General features: G+C 34.5%; 1 protein-coding gene across 1 annotated transcript in view; it reads left to right on the top strand.

Moving 5' to 3' along the window:
• Positions 1 to 1044: 1044 nt before the first annotated feature.
• The window catches only part of LOC130446490 (cGMP-specific 3',5'-cyclic phosphodiesterase), a 77670-nt gene continuing 58147 nt past the window's right edge, over positions 1045 to 20567 (top strand). The window contains exons 1-3 of the mRNA XM_056782786.1: positions 1045 to 1302; positions 13594 to 13789; positions 19568 to 19876. Of these exons, the coding sequence (XP_056638764.1) occupies positions 1211 to 1302; positions 13594 to 13789; positions 19568 to 19876 (597 nt within the window). The 5' untranslated portion in view covers positions 1045 to 1210. The remainder of the gene's footprint in view (positions 1303 to 13593; positions 13790 to 19567; positions 19877 to 20567) is intronic.

Here is a 20567-nt window from a genome sequence, read left to right as displayed (position 1 = left end):
TGCCCTATGTAGACAGCGTCACAATTAGAACAAGGCACTGTTTACATAGGACATTCATCTCAGTATTTAGAAAATAGACTTTAAAATCATAAATACGATGAAAGGAATCTGTTTCTACATAATTAAACTAAAATGAACTTAAAACTTAACATGGCTGACGTTCGCTGGCCTTTTCGGTCGGCTTAGGTCGAATTGGAAGCTGTTTTAAGTATTGAAAAAACTGTCATTTTTCATTTTTATCTACAATTCAGTAAAAACTTTGTCCGGAATCATAAAAAAACATTGAAACTGAGTAACTAAGATATTTCAATTAATGTTAAGTTTACAAAAAAAAAAAATGAATCGTAACCGTTGAAAAACGTATATATCCGAATAGATAACCTCAAATATCTCAAAATTTTTCGGTGATATCAAATTTCGATGTAGGAATCTGCTTCTTTTAGCCCATATCTTGACATTAAGCTAACCTCACTTACATCTAATAAGGGTTTCAAGAACATGGATGAGTCAGAAGACGAACTGAACCAACGGAACATAGACGTCATTATATAGCAATTAGCAGCACAAAACATCAATTGCATTGACAATATAGTGTGATCATAGAACTAGCTAATATTTCGATTTATATTTAGTTTGCAAAAAAGTCGAATAACAGTATGGTATTCGATGAACCAGTTATAGCCATTACTCGCGAATACAATACTACACTTTATCTACGGCTACCAGGATAAAAATATGATATATTATCAATTTTCTTTACTTTTTCCGTACATTTTTTTTTATACAACCAAAAGGTAGTCACTCAGGATGTACCTTGTGTTGAAATACATTTTTTTACTACTTTGAGGTAATAAACAATTGTTTTGGGTGGGGTTACTCGGAAATCTCATTACTTTCATTGTATACCTCGTATTTATTATTTCATCGAGCTATTCCTCATTACGATTTAACGTGTTTGAGCAATAATGACAAAGATCGCTCGCACCGTCTCTGTTCACTAGGCTCTCGCGGCGCAAAATCAATATAACGACGCCCGATGTCGTCGTCGTCGTGACGGTTCCCGGTCAAGCATGTGCTTTCGGCGTCGAATCATTTACATCAGTGTACCTGTGTAAATCGACGGTGAGATACACGAACATCACCTTCGAGGAGTGAAGAGCGCTTCCTCGTGTACGGTCGCGCCGGAGAAAAGCGATGCCCATCCAGGACCATGACGCCTTCTCCTCCACTGCCTCCAATGGTCCTGAAAGACTTGGAGGACATTGGGAAGTGGCTGGAGTCCAATCCGGAAGCGTTCGAAAGGTATTTCTTTTGTTTTAGGTTTGTCAGGCTGTTTGAAATATATTTTCATTTTATACGATTTTTTCATTCAATGATTTTTGACAAAATTTTATGTAAATAACTTGATTGTCAAATTTGACACTCAATTATAATTAATAATAATTATTATTTGTTATTAACGGCGGAATATTTTTCTATTATTTAATATCAACATAACCTCATTGTTTTATATTTTTTTAAATTTCAAACTAGTTTTAAATGTTGCAACAGACCTCATTGCACGAGTTTTTATATTATAATTAGCTATTGCCTATTTTCATCCCCCTGTTTACCCCTTTAGGACTTAAATTTTCAAAAAAGAACTTTAAAATTAACTGATTTCTATATACAAATTTCTATTTTATATTTAACTCTTCTTCTTCTTTATTGGAAGGAAGAAGGATGTTGAATCAGTCAGGACAAGGTCTTTTATATAAAAAGTTAAAGTTATTGATTAAATTCGATTTCAAAATGAAAGTATACCAGATAATATTCCGAGTGACCCCTTTTTGCACGTATCACGACTTCTGTTCAAAGTTGTAGAAGAAGACTATGCCCTCTATGGGATTCAAATCAGGTGGTATGGATGGAAGCAATAGATGTATCTTCTAGAACCACTTCAGCTCGATGTGGAGCAATTAAAATGAACTGAGTGCAGGTCAATTAATGGGACCTCCACGACCAATCCAACGTTCGTCCAAATGTCGCTTTACCTGACGAGCGACACTTGTAATTCCGATTGTAAGGGCCTATTAAATAACTGTCAACCATACCACATGTTTACGGAAAACGCGATGATTATTATTTATCCACCGACAAAACTCCATACGGTCAGCGTAATCCTCTGGTTGTTGGTGCTTCTTCTACTAGATGCGGAATATTTTTTACTTCTACCAAACCTTGTCGAGTAGCGCGTTCAGATGATACGTTAGCACTGGGAAGCTTACCAGTCTCGCGCAATTTGTTAAAAACTGCGATAAATACGTTTTTTATCAGGATATCTTCGGTGTGGAAAACGTTGTCGATATTCTTCAGCAGCAGCTGTAGCATTTCCGTTATAGAAACCATAAACAAACACCATATTTGCATATTCTAAATTTGAATAAGTATCTGGCATTTTGCAACACTAACAATCACATAAATTCGAAATTAAACGTTCAGTTACCGTTCATTGTACACTGATTGTACCTTCAAAAAAGTTTTTTTTTTTTAAAAGTCACCTGGATACGTAATTATCAATTCTTGTTATTTTTGAGATCGATATATCGTAGGCGTATTTGAAAATTCTATTTTTACGCTTATTTTGATGATTTGGGATGTTGATTTTTAATAAAAATATTGTACGAATACAATTTTCAAATTCAAATCGTCAGGTTAGGTTAGGTTAGGTTAGGTTAGGTTAGGTTAAGTTAGGTTAGGTTGGTATGCGACTGAACGTTTCGCGATGCCACGTGTGAATAGACTACGTAATACCGAGGAGCAGTTATCCTGTGTTGTCGTGTACCCTGCTGGTATCCCAGGTGTTTTCAAAAACGCCTGGGATACTAGGCAACTAGAGAAACAGAAACGGTTGTCCTATTCGCCCGAAACGCTAGGCGTTTTCGAAAACGCCCGACGCATTGCTGGTATCCCAGGTGTTTTCGAAAACGCCGGACGCATTGCTGGTATCCCAGGTGTTTTCGAAAACGCCTGGGATACTAGGCAACTAGAGAAACAGTCATCTCGCAGTCTCGGTTTTCGAAAACGTCTACGACAGATACATCTCTAGCATTAAGAATTTTTCTCAGGATTCTGCCGTTATTACGAAGATTTCTACGATCCGTAAGTCTCATAAATGATTCTGGGTCTTAAGGCAACAGTTACAATTTCCTGGAATCGAGTAAATATTCTTCGATTTGTCTAATTTGTCCATTTTTTATGACAAAAGCGAAGCTTTCAATAAATAATTCCGAATACAGGGTGATTTAGAAATATTTATTTATTATAAAATCATTAGAGCATTTCGAATGCTCCACGTATATCGTTTATAAAATAAGTAGCTTATAGACTAGAAATTATTTATCTATTTCTATCATGAAAAAAAATATTTATATTTTCGGTTGAATCTTGGCTTTGTTTTTTGATGAAATATTATTGATGCTCTAAATCAATATTTATTCGAAACATGTGATTTTATTTCGTTTTTGAAGGACTTTCCAACATTGTTTATGTTAATATAAAATGCAGAATCTAGTTTTAAGTAAGAAACTCATAAACGACGGGAAGATGTTCTAATATAATCAAAAGAATCTGTTTTCATAATTTTATCATGTAAAATACTACTAAATACTTTCAATTTAGTTTCGTACACATAAACAAAATCGAAAAAGTATTTTTTACTGGACTAGATTCGAGCCCGGGACCTGCAGTTTTAACGCACGGAGCATTAACAAAAAGCTGTCAGAGATATTAAATGCGTTTGTCGTATATGTGTCAAACCTGTCAAAATTAACTTTGTTCGCGGTATGTAATCTATATATCTTCTGAACGTATCAAATGCGCCTGTTTTGTTCAGAGTATGTTGTGATACACAATCTTCCACGATCGAAAACTACCTAGCAGAATGGAATGTACCTCATATGTAATTATAAATTGAATTACCACGTTTTCTCTTTAATTGGAAGTACGTAGAAATAGACCTAGTTTAGAGGTTAGTTTCTTGTAGTACCGCGAACGCAAAATTTCAAACTGCGCATGAATCTGATGACAGAACTCGTTCAGGACATCTACCGCGAACAAAGCTATTATATTGTATGCTTAGATTTCTCAATGTTTTGAATATTTTATGTCGAATTATGTCAAAAACCAACTAATAAGGATATGGGAAATGACGGTAGGTTATTGTTAACACCACCAGAAGTTAGAGAAGCTGCTGAAGTTGTCTCATTAAATTTATTGCTGGAAATGTCAAGAAAAGTATATAATATGACATATGGATTTTGAACTGGCAACAGGGATTATCAATAATTGTTATAATTGTTGAAATACAATAAAAATGTTTCTACTAACGTAACAAAATTTTCAAACCAAACAAAATTGAATTTCCAGAGCTTATTTTAGTCAAAATTTGTTTTTCTGAGTTTAAGTGTGCGAAAAAAATTGTTTTAAGGGAGATTTGGTGGTGGTAGGGTTTTTTCTAAGAATAATTTAACCGAAAAATGATTTTCCTGAGCTTATTTTAGTCAAAATTTGTTTTTCAGAGTTTAAGTGTGCGAAAAAAATTGTTTTAAGGGAGATTTGGTGGTGGTAGGGGTTTTTCTAAGAATAATTTAACCGAAAAATGATTTTCCAGAGCTTGATTTAGTCAAAATTTGTTTTTCAGAGTTTAAGTGCGTGAAAAAAATTGTTTTAAGGGAGATTTGGTGGTGGTAGGGTTTTTTCTAAGAATAATTTAACCGAAAAATGATTTTCCTGAGCTTATTTTAGTCAAAATTTGTTTTTCAGAGTTTAAGTGTGCGAAAAAAATTGTTTTAAGGGAGATTTGGTGGTGGTAGGGGTTTTTCTAAGAATAATTTAACCGAAAAATGATTTTCCTGAGCTTATTTTAGTCAAAATTTGTTTTTCAGAGTTTAAGTGTGCGAAAAAAATTGTTTTAAGGGAGATTTGGTGGTGGTAGGGTTTTTTCTAAGAATAATTTAACCGAAAAATGATTTTCCTGAGCTTATTTTAGTCAAAATTTGTTTTTCAGAGTTTAAGTGTGCGAAAAAAATTGTTTTAAGGGAGATTTGGTGGTGGTAGGGGTTTTTCTAAGAATAATTTAACCGAAAAATGATTTTCCAGAGCTTGATTTAGTCAAAATGTGTTTTTCAGAGTTTAAGTGTGTGAAAAAAATTGTTTTAAGGGAGATTTGGAGATGGTAGGGGTTTTTCTAAGAATAATTTAACCGAAAAATGATTTTCCAGAGCTTGATTTAGTCAAAATGTGTTTTTCAGAGTTTAAGTGTGTGAAAAAAATTGTTTTAAGGGAGATTTGGTGGTGGTAGGGGTTTTTCTAAGAATAATTTAACCGAAAAATGATTTTCCAGAGCTTGATTTAGTCAAAATTTGTTTTTCAGAGTTTAAGTGTGTGAAAAAAATTGTTTTAAGGGAGATTTGGTGGTGGTAGGGGTTTTTCTAAGAATAATTTAACCGAAAAATGATTTTCCTGAGCTTATTTTAGTCAAAATTTGTTTTTCAGAGTTTAAGTGCGTGAAAAAAATTGTTTTAAGGGAGATTTGGTGGTTGTAGAGGCTTTTCTAAGAATAATTTAACCGAAAAATGATTTTACAGAGCTTGATTTAGTCAAAATTTGTTTTTCAGAGTTTAAGTGCGCGAAAAAAATTGTTTTAAGGGAGATTTGGTGGTGGTAGGGGTTTTTCTAAGAATAATTTAACCGAAAAATGATTTTCCAGAGCTTGATTTAGTCAAAATGTGTTTTTCAGAGTTTAAGTGCGTGAAAAAAATTGTTTTAACGGAGATTTGGTGGTGGTAGGAGTTTTTCTAAGAATAATTTAACCGAAAAATGATTTTCCAGAGCTTGATTTAGTCAAAATTTGTTTTTCAGAGTTTAAGTGCGTGAAAAAAATTGTTTTAACGGAGATTTGGTGGTGGTAGGAGTTTTTCTAAGAATAATTCAACCGAAAAATGATTTTCCAGAGCTTGATTTAGTCAAAATTTGTTTTTCAGAGTTTAAGTGCGTGAAAAAAATTGTTTTAACGGAGATTTGGTGGTGGTAGGAGTTTTTCTAAGAATAATTTAACCGAAAAATGATTTTCCAGAGCTTGATTTAGTCAAAATTTGTTTTTCAGAGTTTAAGTGCGTGAAAAAAATTGTTTTAACGGAGATTTGGTGGTGGTAGGAGTTTTTCTAAGAATAATTTAACCGAAAAATGATTTTCCAGAGCTTGATTTAGTCAAAATTTGTTTTTCAGAGTTTAAGTGCGTGAAAAAAATTGTTTTAAGGGAGATTTGGTGGTGGTAGGAGTTTTTCTAAGAATAATTTAACCGAAAAATGATTTTCCAGAGCTTGATTTAGTCAAAATTTGTTTTTCAGAGTTTAAGTGCGTGAAAAAAATTGTTTTAAGGGAGATTTGGTGGTGGTAGGAGTTTTTCTAAGAATAATTCAACCGAAAAATGATTTTCCAGAGCTTGATTTAGTCAAAATTTGTTTTTCAGAGTTTAAGTGCGTGAAAAAAATTGTTTTAAGGGAGATTTGGTGGTGGTAGGAGTTTTTCTAAGAATAATTCAACCGAAAAATGATTTTCCAGAGCTTGATTTAGTCAAAATTTGTTTTTCAGAGTTTAAGTGCGTGAAAAAAATTGTTTTAAGGGAGATTTGGTGGTGGTAGGAGTTTTTCTAAGAATAATTTAACCGAAAAATGATTTTCCAGAGCTTGATTTAGTCAAAATTTGTTTTTCAGAGTTTAAGTGCGTGAAAAAAATTGTTTTAAGGGAGATTTGGTGGTGGTAGGAGTTTTTCTAAGAATAATTCAACCGAAAAATGATTTTCCAGAGCTTGATTTAGTCAAAATTTGTTTTTCAGAGTTTAAGTGTGCGAAAAAAATTGTTTTAAGGGAGATTTGGTGGTGGTAGGAGTTTTTCTAAGAATAATTTAACCGAAAAATGATTTTCCAGAGCTTGATTTAGTCAAAATTTGTTTTTCAGAGTTTAAGTGCGTGAAAAAAATTGTTTTAAGGGAGATTTGGTGGTGGTAGGAGTTTTTCTAAGAATAATTTAACCGAAAAATGATTTTCCAGAGCTTGATTTAGTCAAAATTTGTTTTTCAGAGTTTAAGTGCGTGAAAAAAATTGTTTTAAGGGAGATTTGGTGGTGGTAGGAGTTTTTCTAAGAATAATTCAACCGAAAAATGATTTTCCAGAGCTTGATTTAGTCAAAATTTGTTTTTCAGAGTTTAAGTGCGTGAAAAAAATTGTTTTAAGGGAGATTTGGTGGTGGTAGGAGTTTTTCTAAGAATAATTTAACCGAAAAATGATTTTCCAGAGCTTGATTTAGTCAAAATTTGTTTTTCAGAGTTTAAGTGCGTGAAAAAAATTGTTTTAAGGGAGATTTGGTGGTGGTAGGAGTTTTTCTAAGAATAATTCAACCGAAAAATGATTTTCCAGAGCTTGATTTAGTCAAAATTTGTTTTTCAGAGTTTAAGTGCGTGAAAAAAATTGTTTTAAGGGAGATTTGGTGGTGGTAGGAGTTTTTCTAAGAATAATTTAACCGAAAAATGATTTTCCAGAGCTTGATTTAGTCAAAATTTGTTTTTCAGAGTTTAAGTGCGTGAAAAAAATTGTTTTAAGGGAGATTTGGTGGTGGTAGGAGTTTTTCTAAGAATAATTCAACCGAAAAATGATTTTCCAGAGCTTGATTTAGTCAAAATTTGTTTTTCAGAGTTTAAGTGCGTGAAAAAAATTGTTTTAAGGGAGATTTGGTGGTGGTAGGAGTTTTTCTAAGAATAATTTAACCGAAAAATGATTTTCCAGAGCTTGATTTAGTCAAAATTTGTTTTTCAGAGTTTAAGTGCGTGAAAAAAATTGTTTTAAGGGAGATTTGGTGGTGGTAGGAGTTTTTCTAAGAATAATTTAACCGAAAAATGATTTTCCAGAGCTTGATTTAGTCAAAATTTGTTTTTCAGAGTTTAAGTGCGTGAAAAAAATTGTTTTAAGGGAGATTTGGTGGTGGTAGGAGTTTTTCTAAGAATAATTTAACCGAAAAATGATTTTCCAGAGCTTGATTTAGTCAAAATTTGTTTTTCAGAGTTTAAGTGCGTGAAAAAAATTGTTTTAAGGGAGATTTGGTGGTGGTAGGAGTTTTTCTAAGAATAATTCAACCGAAAAATGATTTTCCAGAGCTTGATTTAGTCAAAATTTGTTTTTCAGAGTTTAAGTGCGTGAAAAAAATTGTTTTAACGGAGATTTGGTGGTGGTAGGAGTTTTTCTAAGAATAATTTAACCGAAAAATGATTTTCCAGAGCTTGATTTAGTCAAAATTTGTTTTTCAGAGTTTAAGTGCGTGAAAAAAATTGTTTTAACGGAGATTTGGTGGTGGTAGGAGTTTTTCTAAGAATAATTTAACCGAAAAATGATTTTCCAGAGCTTGATTTAGTCAAAATTTGTTTTTCAGAGTTTAAGTGCGTGAAAAAAATTGTTTTAAGGGAGATTTGGTGGTGGTAGGAGTTTTTCTAAGAATAATTTAACCGAAAAATGATTTTCCAGAGCTTGATTTAGTCAAAATTTGTTTTTCAGAGTTTAAGTGCGTGAAAAAAATTGTTTTAAGGGAGATTTGGTGGTGGTAGGAGTTTTTCTAAGAATAATTCAACCGAAAAATGATTTTCCAGAGCTTGATTTAGTCAAAATTTGTTTTTCAGAGTTTAAGTGCGTGAAAAAAATTGTTTTAAGGGAGATTTGGTGGTGGTAGGAGTTTTTCTAAGAATAATTTAACCGAAAAATGATTTTCCAGAGCTTGATTTAGTCAAAATTTGTTTTTCAGAGTTTAAGTGCGTGAAAAAAATTGTTTTAAGGGAGATTTGGTGGTGGTAGGAGTTTTTCTAAGAATAATTTAACCGAAAAATGATTTTCCAGAGCTTGATTTAGTCAAAATTTGTTTTTCAGAGTTTAAGTGCGTGAAAAAAATTGTTTTAAGGGAGATTTGGTGGTGGTAGGAGTTTTTCTAAGAATAATTTAACCGAAAAATGATTTTCCAGAGCTTGATTTAGTCAAAATTTGTTTTTCAGAGTTTAAGTGCGTGAAAAAAATTGTTTTAAGGGAGATTTGGTGGTGGTAGGAGTTTTTCTAAGAATAATTCAACCGAAAAATGATTTTCCAGAGCTTGATTTAGTCAAAATTTGTTTTTCAGAGTTTAAGTGCGTGAAAAAAATTGTTTTAACGGAGATTTGGTGGTGGTAGGAGTTTTTCTAAGAATAATTTAACCGAAAAATGATTTTCCAGAGCTTGATTTAGTCAAAATTTGTTTTTCAGAGTTTAAGTGCGTGAAAAAAATTGTTTTAACGGAGATTTGGTGGTGGTAGGAGTTTTTCTAAGAATAATTTAACCGAAAAATGATTTTCCAGAGCTTGATTTAGTCAAAATTTGTTTTTCAGAGTTTAAGTGCGTGAAAAAAATTGTTTTAAGGGAGATTTGGTGGTGGTAGGAGTTTTTCTAAGAATAATTTAACCGAAAAATGATTTTCCAGAGCTTGATTTAGTCAAAATTTGTTTTTCAGAGTTTAAGTGCGTGAAAAAAATTGTTTTAAGGGAGATTTGGTGGTGGTAGGAGTTTTTCTAAGAATAATTCAACCGAAAAATGATTTTCCAGAGCTTGATTTAGTCAAAATTTGTTTTTCAGAGTTTAAGTGCGTGAAAAAAATTGTTTTAAGGGAGATTTGGTGGTGGTAGGAGTTTTTCTAAGAATAATTTAACCGAAAAATGATTTTCCAGAGCTTGATTTAGTCAAAATTTGTTTTTCAGAGTTTAAGTGCGTGAAAAAAATTGTTTTAAGGGAGATTTGGTGGTGGTAGGAGTTTTTCTAAGAATAATTTAACCGAAAAATGATTTTCCAGAGCTTGATTTAGTCAAAATTTGTTTTTCAGAGTTTAAGTGTGCGAAAAAAATTGTTTTAAGGGAGATTTGGTGGTGGTAGGAGTTTTTCTAAGAATAATTTAACCGAAAAATGATTTTCCAGAGCTTGATTTAGTCAAAATTTGTTTTTCAGAGTTTAAGTGCGTGAAAAAAATTGTTTTAAGGGAGATTTGGTGGTGGTAGGAGTTTTTCTAAGAATAATTTAACCGAAAAATGATTTTCCAGAGCTTGATTTAGTCAAAATTTGTTTTTCAGAGTTTAAGTGCGTGAAAAAAATTGTTTTAAGGGAGATTTGGTGGTGGTAGGAGTTTTTCTAAGAATAATTCAACCGAAAAATGATTTTCCAGAGCTTGATTTAGTCAAAATTTGTTTTTCAGAGTTTAAGTGCGTGAAAAAAATTGTTTTAAGGGAGATTTGGTGGTGGTAGGAGTTTTTCTAAGAATAATTCAACCGAAAAATGATTTTCCAGAGCTTGATTTAGTCAAAATTTGTTTTTCAGAGTTTAAGTGCGTGAAAAAAATTGTTTTAAGGGAGATTTGGTGGTGGTAGGGGTTTTTCTAAGAATAATTTAACCGAAAAATGATTTTCCAGAGCTTGATTTAGTCAAAATTTGTTTTTCAGAGTTTAAGTGCGTGAAAAAAATTGTTTTAAGGGAGATTTGGTGGTGGTAGGGGTTTTTCTAAGAATAATTTACCCGAAAAATGATTTTCCAGAGCTTGATTTAGTCAAAATTTGTTTTTCAGAGTTTAAGTGTGCGAAAAAAATTGTTTTAAGGGAGATTTGGTGGTGGTAGGGGTTTTTCTAAGAATAATTTAACCGAAAAATGATTTTCCAGAGCTTGATTTAGTCAAAATTTGTTTTTCAGAGTTTAAGTGCGTGAAAAAAATTGTTTTAAGGGAGATTTGGTGGTGGTAGGGGTTTTTCTAAGAATAATTTACCCGAAAAATGATTTTCCAGAGCTTGATTTAGTCAAAATTTGTTTTTCAGAGTTTAAGTGTGTGAAAAAAATTGTTTTAAGGGAGATTTGGTGGTGGTAGGGGTTTTTCTAAGAATAATTTAACCGAAAAATGATTTTCCAGAGCTTATTTTAGTCAAAATTTGTTTTTCAGAGTTTAAGTGTGTGAAAAAAATTGTTTTAAGGGAGATTTGGTGGTGGTAGGGGTTTTTCTAAGAATAATTTAACCGAAAAATGATTTTCCAGAGCTTGATTTAGTCAAAATTTGTTTTTCAGAGTTTAAGTGTGCGAAAAAAATTGTTTTAAGGGAGATTTGGTGGTGGTAGCGGCTTTTCTAAGAATAATTTAACCGAAAAATGATTTTCCTGAGCTTTATTTGGACTAAAATCGTTCAAAATTTGCTTTTCTACTTCCATTTGTTTCATAAATCACATTTTCTAAGCTTAATTTGATGAATTCTGATATTATTTTCGAAAAAACAGCAAAATATTTTCTCAACGATCTTATAGAAGAAATACAGAGTTGCCAAGTCGGCGAAATGATATAGAACGTTTGATATCATGCATAATAAAATTTTTCATACATGTTAAATACGTGAAATGTAGCAAATTTGTTAAAATATTCTTTAGTTAATAATAAAATAGAAAAAATCCATATATTATACAATTAAAACAAAATTTCTACCTAAATTAAATTTTTCTATTATCCCTTTGGTTATTAAAACCTATGTGGACATCAGTGATACTGAAATAAACATGGAATAGACATTCATAAATATAATTGTGATCAATACAACCTAACTACAATCGGTTTTACCATATTTCCAATGTATAATTCCAAAAAATTCAAATAAACATCTTAAAGTACGGCCCTGTTACCGTTTACTCTGTTATTGACAATTTTCAGAGATAATTATTGTCGATATGCAGGTAGCAAGTCAAAAACAAATACATTGAAATGAATTGTGTTAGATTCATAAACAACTATTACTTCATAAACCAACATTACAATACAGATTTCGACAATGTTTTCGAAAAATCGGCATAAGTCCGACAACGCTCATAAATCTGGCATCGTTGTCGAAAAAGATTAAAACGAGGCATATTCGTGCTCCGGACAGTTGTCTTTGTGTCATGATAACACGTGCTCGTCCAGTAGACGCTTTTTCATAATTAATAACCGACAAAATTTCACGATAGTTCGAGAATTGGTTTTTTTGTAAGATCGTACCTGCGGAAGAACTCGTAAGATTACGAAACTATGTTCACCGAATTTCAATAACAATTTCCGAATCAGAAATTCTTAAAAACGGGCTCTGTTGTCGACGCGCCGTTATCTGGTATCTGCAACAACTAACGAAAGAATAGCCAAACTCCTCCAAAGTTTTGCATCCCTTCTGATCTACGAACTGCAATTGAAGATTAATTTGAAACTCTTCGCGGGCAGCAAAATACTCAGAACGCAAGGGAATAAATTTACCCACATTCACCCACATTATTAACCCGACAGAACGGACACTGTGTCATTTTAAATTGATTAAACCTAAGCTAAAACCCTTTTTGGCTTTTATTATGATTCAATTTTTTCTCTGAAAAAGAACTTTGTTACTGTGGAAGAAATGAAGAGGGTACAAGATTATTGTATTAGAATTATGTGCGCAATTTCAGCTCCATTCAAATACTCTAATTTATATTTCCACGAATAAGGTTTCCATTTTCTTACAATAACAATTTAATTAAGAGTTCTTTGAAAATTAATTCTCTCTTTGATGTTGGAAAAAAGTTTTCTTTTCAGTTACAAAATTCTATCCACCAAATAAGGAAAAATGTGGTTGGCTACAATATACAAGACCTCAATATTGATTTAGGAAAGAAGATAAAAACGTTGCCGAATTTCCGATATATCCGATAAAGATTGAAAAAAGAAGAATTACACTCCATATAAGCAATCTAAGAAAACAGCTGATCTACGTCAAACTGGCGGCCGTGGGGTAAACAATTGATTTTTTCGTATATACCCCGGTATAGCTTTTCTTAGATTTTTTTTGTATTGCTTTTTGTTTCATGGATTCAAAGTACTTCATAAATACGGTGGAATTAACCCTTTTCATAGCTTTTGTCGGATTCCCGGTCATTTTCCAATATACTTGAGTTCCAGACTATATTTATCGCTTGACTACATTAAAAAACAAAACACTGCATAGTCAAAATAAGACAACTAAGCCACGTTTACGGAAAGGAAATTTCGCCCTTAAGTACCGTTTCGCAATAAAACTGGGAATAATCAGATCGAAAATCCAACTCCATATAGTCACTTACAGTAGAATCGTTTGTTTACCCCACTGCGGCCATATTTGAATGGGCATCAGCTGATTTTGACAGTTCGTGATGTCACGGCATTGATAATACACCTGCGACATATATATCTAGATTATGAAAAAATAACTGAATTGAAATACGTAATACTCAAATTAACAAAAAACATATACGCAAATTATTTGGGGCTTCACTAATTTTGGGTAACATACGTATTCTAAACATTGAAAGATTATCGATGATTTCAGTAGTATACTTTTTTTTGTAGTACGTAGTTTGTATCTCGAAGGTTTTCGATTAAACCAGCACTATGTACGTTCCAAATTGTATACAGGGGGTTGTGAATTTGTAATGAATGTTCGGTATCTAGCTTTCAATTTTTTTCTAAACGTCATTATATATTTCAGGTGGTTGAGGGATCATGCTTCTCAAGATTTAAAGCAACGTGTACAGAAAGCTCTGTTGCCAGAAACGGAGCACGACTTAACCAAAAATTCGAATATTTCATCTGATATATTCCAACTTTGGTTAGCGGCGTCTCCGGCGAACAATAATCAACAACTACAAAATATCCGTCCTGAATATAATTATGAATCTTTGGAGGTGAGTATTAGATGGAGCTGTGTGAATACGAGGGGCATTCGAAACGTTCGACAAATCAAAATAACTTTACACATCAGTTTTGTAGTTGTAAGTCAACAAAAAATTGCGTTTTTTTCATTTTGTTAGGAAAGTTTCATGAAGAAACTCTAGCCGATTGCTATAAATTGTTGCCAGAGGCCTATGGGGACAATTCTCTATCTCGTGCGCGTGTTTTTGACTGGTGTAAGCGCTTTAGTGCGGGCAAATCAAAATTAGAGCGAATTTTGATCGTTTTTTTCGCTATTAACGGTATCGTGACGACTGAATGGGTTCCAGAGGGTCAGACTGTCAACTAGACTTACTATTTGTCAGTTTTGGCAAGTACGTCAAAACGTGGAAGAACAACTCGTGGATTTTACACCAGAACAACGCATCCGCCCATAACGCGCTATCTGCGAAGCAGTATTTGGCCAGTAAAGTACTCCAGTGCTCAATTACCCATCGTACTCATCCGATTTGGTACCGTGCGACTTTTTCTGCTTGAAAGGGGACCCGATTTGAGTCGATAGAAGCGATAAAGCAAAAAACGGCAGAGCTGCTCCTAAAGGCCGTCACCAAAGAAGACTTCCAGCGCTATTTCGATCTATGGAAAGGTATGTGGCGAGGAGAAGGGAATAATTTGAAGGTATAATCCTACCCACACGATATTTCAAGACCTACAACTATGGCCGACACCGAAATTGAGCCGAAGTGGACGGAATTCCCCATTTTATTACTCTATACCTTTCCTATAACGTTTAAAATGCCGTAATCAACGTTAGAACGATGTGGAATAGACTGCACAACGTGCAGCACTCCCTCTAGGTCCCAGAATACAGTACATAATCTTATCCGCGGACCTGGTTGTCTTCGCTTTAACTAGTACCCCTTGCTCCTTCTTTCTCCTCTCTTTAGACGCCATTTTCCTTTCCAGAGTGTCAGCAAACGTCGACAAACTTCCATCCTCATGCATTTTCGCTCAAAGTTCAAGAATTTGCGTACCCATCGCTATATCAGTGATGTTCGTGGATGAGGGACTGTACCCAATACTATTGCCGAGTTCAGCAGACATTTTTAGAAGCACTCATCCTACGTCTCTTCGAAATAAGTCTGGTGTAATGCTGGTTCGCAGTCGACGATCGTACGACGATTTCGCGGCCATCTTTGAACGCTTTGGCCCATTTAAACACTTCAGATCTACTCAGGAACTTACTACTGAATCGATTTCGTTAACGCCGAAGAATTTACGTGTTTTTTGAGTCTTCCCAACAAAAAATGAGAGACGATACTTTGCGTAACAGCTGTCGGCACTCGGACTCGGCTAATACAGAATCAAACCACGACGTTTAAAACTAGAGACGCGCCGCCATCTACAGCGTTTGTTTGAATTATATTTGAGCCGCCCTCGTACGTCTATAGCTTGGCAAAAAACTTTCGGGAGAAATATTTAATTTTTGTTGTACCTTAAATTATTTCCACTGTCCACTTACCACTTCATACGTATATTTAGGCTGTGAGGAAAAGACAAATCGCGTTTCGAACTTCCAGATTATTAGGTTTGAAAAATAAATAAAAGTTTTATTTAGGTTAGGTGATTTTTATATCAGTTTCACAATCTCTATTTGGCTCAAATATGCTGTTAGGAATCTCATTTGAATTTCAATCTATTCGGAAATTAGATTTTTGAGATATGAGCCAATTTTCTTTTGAATTTTGAATATAATAGAACTGTACCAACGGTTATCTTTTTATTTGTTGTACGTCCAGATTTGCGTTTATTACTTAGTGCTGTTTTATTGATTCTTTTAATAACTTTTCTGGAGCAAGTTTTGTGTACAGTTCAGCTCCATCTTTTGGGCGAACAGAAAGAAAAGATTTTGTGGGGGAAAAGAGGTCAAAACAAAAAGTGGAGGTCATTTTATCTTAAATAAAAAGACACATACTCAACAGTCAACACTCACAATGTCCATATATTTTCGAAATAAATTCAGTATTTGCCTATCTGTGCCGAGACTACTCACGTTCCTTTTTACTCAGATATCTTTTACCTACTCATTCCTTCCTTAGTTTTTTCTTATGTTCATTAAACCAAGAGGAAATAAGACTTTTCACAAAATTTAAAAGGATGTTCGAAACAGTATAGTTATGGTTGGGATTTGGGTTTGCACCAGGATGTAAAGCTGCGAAAAATCTCAGTTTATCACTCCAAAAACCCAAGAGTGATGAACGGCATATCTAAATCAATTTTATTTCTTATTTGGTACTCTAATAACTATGAAAATTTTCCAGGATTAGTTCACTGCCCGTCTGTTAAACTTGAACAAAGCCACCCAACAAATATCGAGGTGGCTTTCTGCCCAAATTCAACCAATGGACCAAGACTAGAATTTTGGAAAAACAGAAGGACAAGGAAAGCAATTAATAAGAGAATAGTGGGAAAACTACAATAGCATGAAAGGTGTAGAATACACGAACCTTTCTTGGAATAGGATAACAGAAAGATATTTGAAAGGAGTATGGGAGGGGATTTGGCCAAATTTAAAGACCAAAAATATAGGAATAGTGGAACTACCAAAACAAACCGGTTTAAATGAAGTAAATGTGAAGACTGTCGAAGAAATAGTTAAAGAAACAGCAGCTAGTCTTTCTAGTGTTGACCTCAAGGTCATCACTAGGTCATTATCAAATATAGATAATAGTGATTTCGAGGAAGAGCGAAAATACCTTTCGAAGGCGTTTGTAAAAAAGAGTTTTGCCGCTATAACTGAAATTCTGGACCAATTTGTTGAAAATGATCCAAATTTTGACAGGAGTTCAAAACCGAGACAGGTTTTTAAAGATGCTTTATCTTCTTATGAACAACTTCTGATAGAATGCAAAAGGAAAATGCAAACTACATTAGATGCCTTCTTGACAAAAAGACAGAAAATGGTAAATAGAAAATAGACTGAATAATCTGTTAAGCAGGGTCCACACTATGCCGCGGAAGGCCGGGCGGATTGACCCGGACGGGTACGTTCGGCCCGGCACGACACTGAAAACGAAGCCGACCGGTTTGTTTCTACCTACATTATAGTTTCAACACCAAGACTGGTGACTACGTTGAAGAGTACATTTTAGAAGTTTTTTTAAAGTTTCCTTAAAGTATTAGTGTTTTCAAAATGATTACCGACTATGACTCGCTTTGAATCAGCCCCCAAAAAGACGTCAAAGAAGATTTTGGATTTTCGGTCGGAGGTTTAATTGTAAGTGAAGCCGCTTGAGGCCGCTCGGCACGTCCCCGCGGGTCAGCCCGCACGGCCTACCCCGGCATGGTGTGGACCCTGCTTTAAGCCCCGTTTAGCAGCGCTGTTCCGCCTTACGCTCTACTTTGATGGAACGAATCTCACAAAAGTTGCAGTTTAGGGCATATAAACACACAGTCCCCTCCAGATCACCGATGGTGTAGTGGAAATGAATCAATAAGAATCATCACCGCCGCAAGGGAAAGAAAGTATTTTATATTCACGTATCGATAATTTTTTTTATATAATTGAATAAATCTTCGTTTACAAAAACGAGCTCAACATCTCAGAGTTGTATACATTTTAAAAAATAACCTGATATCTGTAGTAGTCGTCCCTCGAGAAAAATTCATTTAAACCAATCTCTTTTGTCGATAACGAATCCCGCCTCGGGGGATGGAGAACTGGAAAAAATAGAATTGGGAAGTGTCTAGCGTCAACTAGAGGTATTTCTTGAAAGACGAGGAGTTTCCTTACGGGGATTAGGTTGCTCGTTTCGCTATTAGAGTCATTGGCAATTTAGGAAAGGTTACTTCGATTTCAAGAGGTCGCGTCGACGATATTAAAGTTTCTCAATTTCTTGTTTTTCTTTCACGTTCTGGTATTTAATATTATAGAGTGAAAATGTCTCGTAAATAATGACGATTTACAAGCCTTCATATTCGAATTATAAGAAATCGTTTTTATGATTTCAATACAACGTTCAGCAAGCTTTTTGAGACCAATAACGCTGGATGTGATAGGAGCTCACTATCACCAAGCTCTTCGATTTATTCAGCGAAACTCTCCCAGCCGAAGGAGGGTTCCACTAGGTCCGACCGTATAAAGAAGGTGTCCACCACGTCTGGCACTATGAAGCAGATGTCCACCAGGTCCAAACCCTACGAAGGAGATGCCCACCAGGTCCGACTCTATGAAGAAGGTGTCCACCAGGTCCGACCCTATGAAGGAGATATCCACCAGGTCCGACCCTACGAAGGAGATGTCCACCAGGTCCGACCCTATGAAGGAGATGTCCACCAGGTCCGACCCTATGAAGGAGATGTCCACCAGGTCCGACCCTATGAAGAAGGTGTCCACCAGGTCCGAGACCCTATGAAGGAGATGTCCACCAGGTCCGACCCTACGAAGGAGATGTCCATCAGGTCCGACTCTACGAAGGAGGTGTCCACCAGGTCCGACCTTACGAAGGAGGTGTCCACCAGGTTCGACCCTACGGAAGAGGTGTCCACCAGAATTATCATCATCATTATCATCATCATCATAGTGGTTATCGTTGTTCTCCCGTAGCTCTGCGACGATTAAAAGATTGGGGTACTAAGTACCTATACATAATTTACTTTTAGAAACAATCCTAACCGAGCCCTCGTATGTATATTCTACGAAATGTAAATGAATTCTTGAGAAATTTCAAACAGTTTAATAGCTTGGGAGTCATGCATAACCTATATTAGTATAGTTTGCTTGAGTAAACGTTCCAAAATCATGTTGATAGTGCATTAATTGGTTTTCGGTACACGCAATTTTTCAATTATGATTAATAAAACAAAGAAAAGTTATTGTCACGAGGGTTTTAAAATTTATATAACTTAATCAAAAAACATCAACTTACGTAAAATTTAACATATATTTGATTTGGATCGAAGTCTTTGCCAACTAGATTATGGGGGTTTTTGTAGTGGGATTGCCAACAACGTAATGTCAGATTAGGTACAGTTCTTCCAATATCAATTGCAGATTATAAAAGTATTCGTTAAAAGGCAATCGAAATATTATTAACTGGATATTAAATTATAAAACGTAAATAGACGAGTTAAATGTACCTGCCTGTAACGACGTTTGGTTTAAACAGGGTACTAGACGTGAACTGAGCCCTTTTTGTACCCTATTCGTTTTTTTTTCTGGAAAACGAAATTTTAAAGCAAAAACCATAAAGGAAAATGAATTCTTTGCAAATAAAACAAAATAAAAAAATATATTTCAACTCCAAAGTACCTGGCAGAGATATTTCGATCGATAGAAATGCAATTATGTTTACGATTCGATGTTTTCATTGGTAAACAGTGGAGATGATGAGTTCACGTGGACTGACGGTTTGTTATATGTTAGATGAATGTTATACGAGGGGTGAACATTATTTTTCATTTCTTAATTTGGTACGAATACCGCGCGTATTTATGAAATATTGATTGTACCTCGCATAATTGTCTTTTGCAATTGATAATGGAAGAACTATGACAATTGAACCAAGTTAACCTCTAAATAATAATTCTTATGCTTTCTATATACCGCTTCACCTCTCGTAGTCATGTTTTCTTTGAGTATCCTCTTCCTCTTTTGGCTAGCTCCAGCTCCATTCTCATAATTCTTTGCTGTGGAATTCTGTAAAAGCGTCCTAACCATCTTGTTCTTTGTTATTTAACTATTCGTATTATTTTCGGATCTTCCATCAATCTTTTTTTTTTTTTTTTTCTAGGAATCGGAACTTTTTATGGAACTCATCCGAGACGTAGCAAATGAACTCGACATAGATGTATTGTGTTATAAAATTTTGAAGAATGTCAGTATGCTTACGTACGCCGATAGGGGTTCCCTATTTTTGGCTCGATCTTCTGGAGAAGAAAAATATCTTGTTGCTAAACTGTTCGACGTCCGACATGATTCCTCCTTTGATGAAGCCATTAGACTTTCCAGATATGAAGAGCTGAAGATACCGTTCGGTGTTGGGATTGCGGGAACGGTAGCACAGACGAAAACTCTTATAAATATCAGGGACGCCTACAAAGTAAGATATTTATTTTTTTGTAGATTATCAATTTAAAACTCTAGTTTACAAAAACAGTACGACATCATCCGCGTAGCAAAGTATTTCAAGTTATTTGTTATCCATCTGGTTAGGTTAGGTTAGGTTAGGTTTGCTAGCGAGTCCCCTGTAGTTGTCGCGGTTTTCTCTGGCCCCTTTTTTATATACGGTAGTCATGTAAGATGTTTTCCACTCTTCGGGTAGCGCTTCACCATTTATAAACTTCTGGAAAAGCATTTGCAGATGAGAAAAAAGTTTTTCAGCGCCATTTTTAATTAACTCTGGTGCTATTAGACTCGGACCTGGAGATTTTCGATTTTTCCGTGCCCGACAAACGTCTTTTACTTAGCCTTGTTTCTGTAAATAATTTTGAGAAGTACTCATCCCATTTTTCTAATGTTATTGACGGTATAAGATTTTTTGATCTATCTTCTCGAAGAGATTATAAAGTTCTCCAACTTTCTGTGTTTCTGCTGCCTCCTAGGTAAGTGTTTATTTGAGTGCAGTTCTTTTCCCATGGTCATCGTTGACGAATATTGTAAGAAAAACCTCGCGTTAACGACTACGTTACGATAAGTCTTTGTTAACTTAATCCAAACCACAGAAGCTTAAAAGTTTTAACCGTGGTTTGAGTGCGTCATTTTTGACGTATTGTGTGTCGTCTTTGACGTTT

This window comes from Diorhabda sublineata, chromosome 7 (genome assembly GCF_026230105.1).
Source record: "Diorhabda sublineata isolate icDioSubl1.1 chromosome 7, icDioSubl1.1, whole genome shotgun sequence".
NCBI lineage: Eukaryota > Metazoa > Arthropoda > Insecta > Coleoptera > Chrysomelidae > Diorhabda > Diorhabda sublineata.
This window is presented reverse-complemented; position numbering and strand designations above follow the sequence as displayed.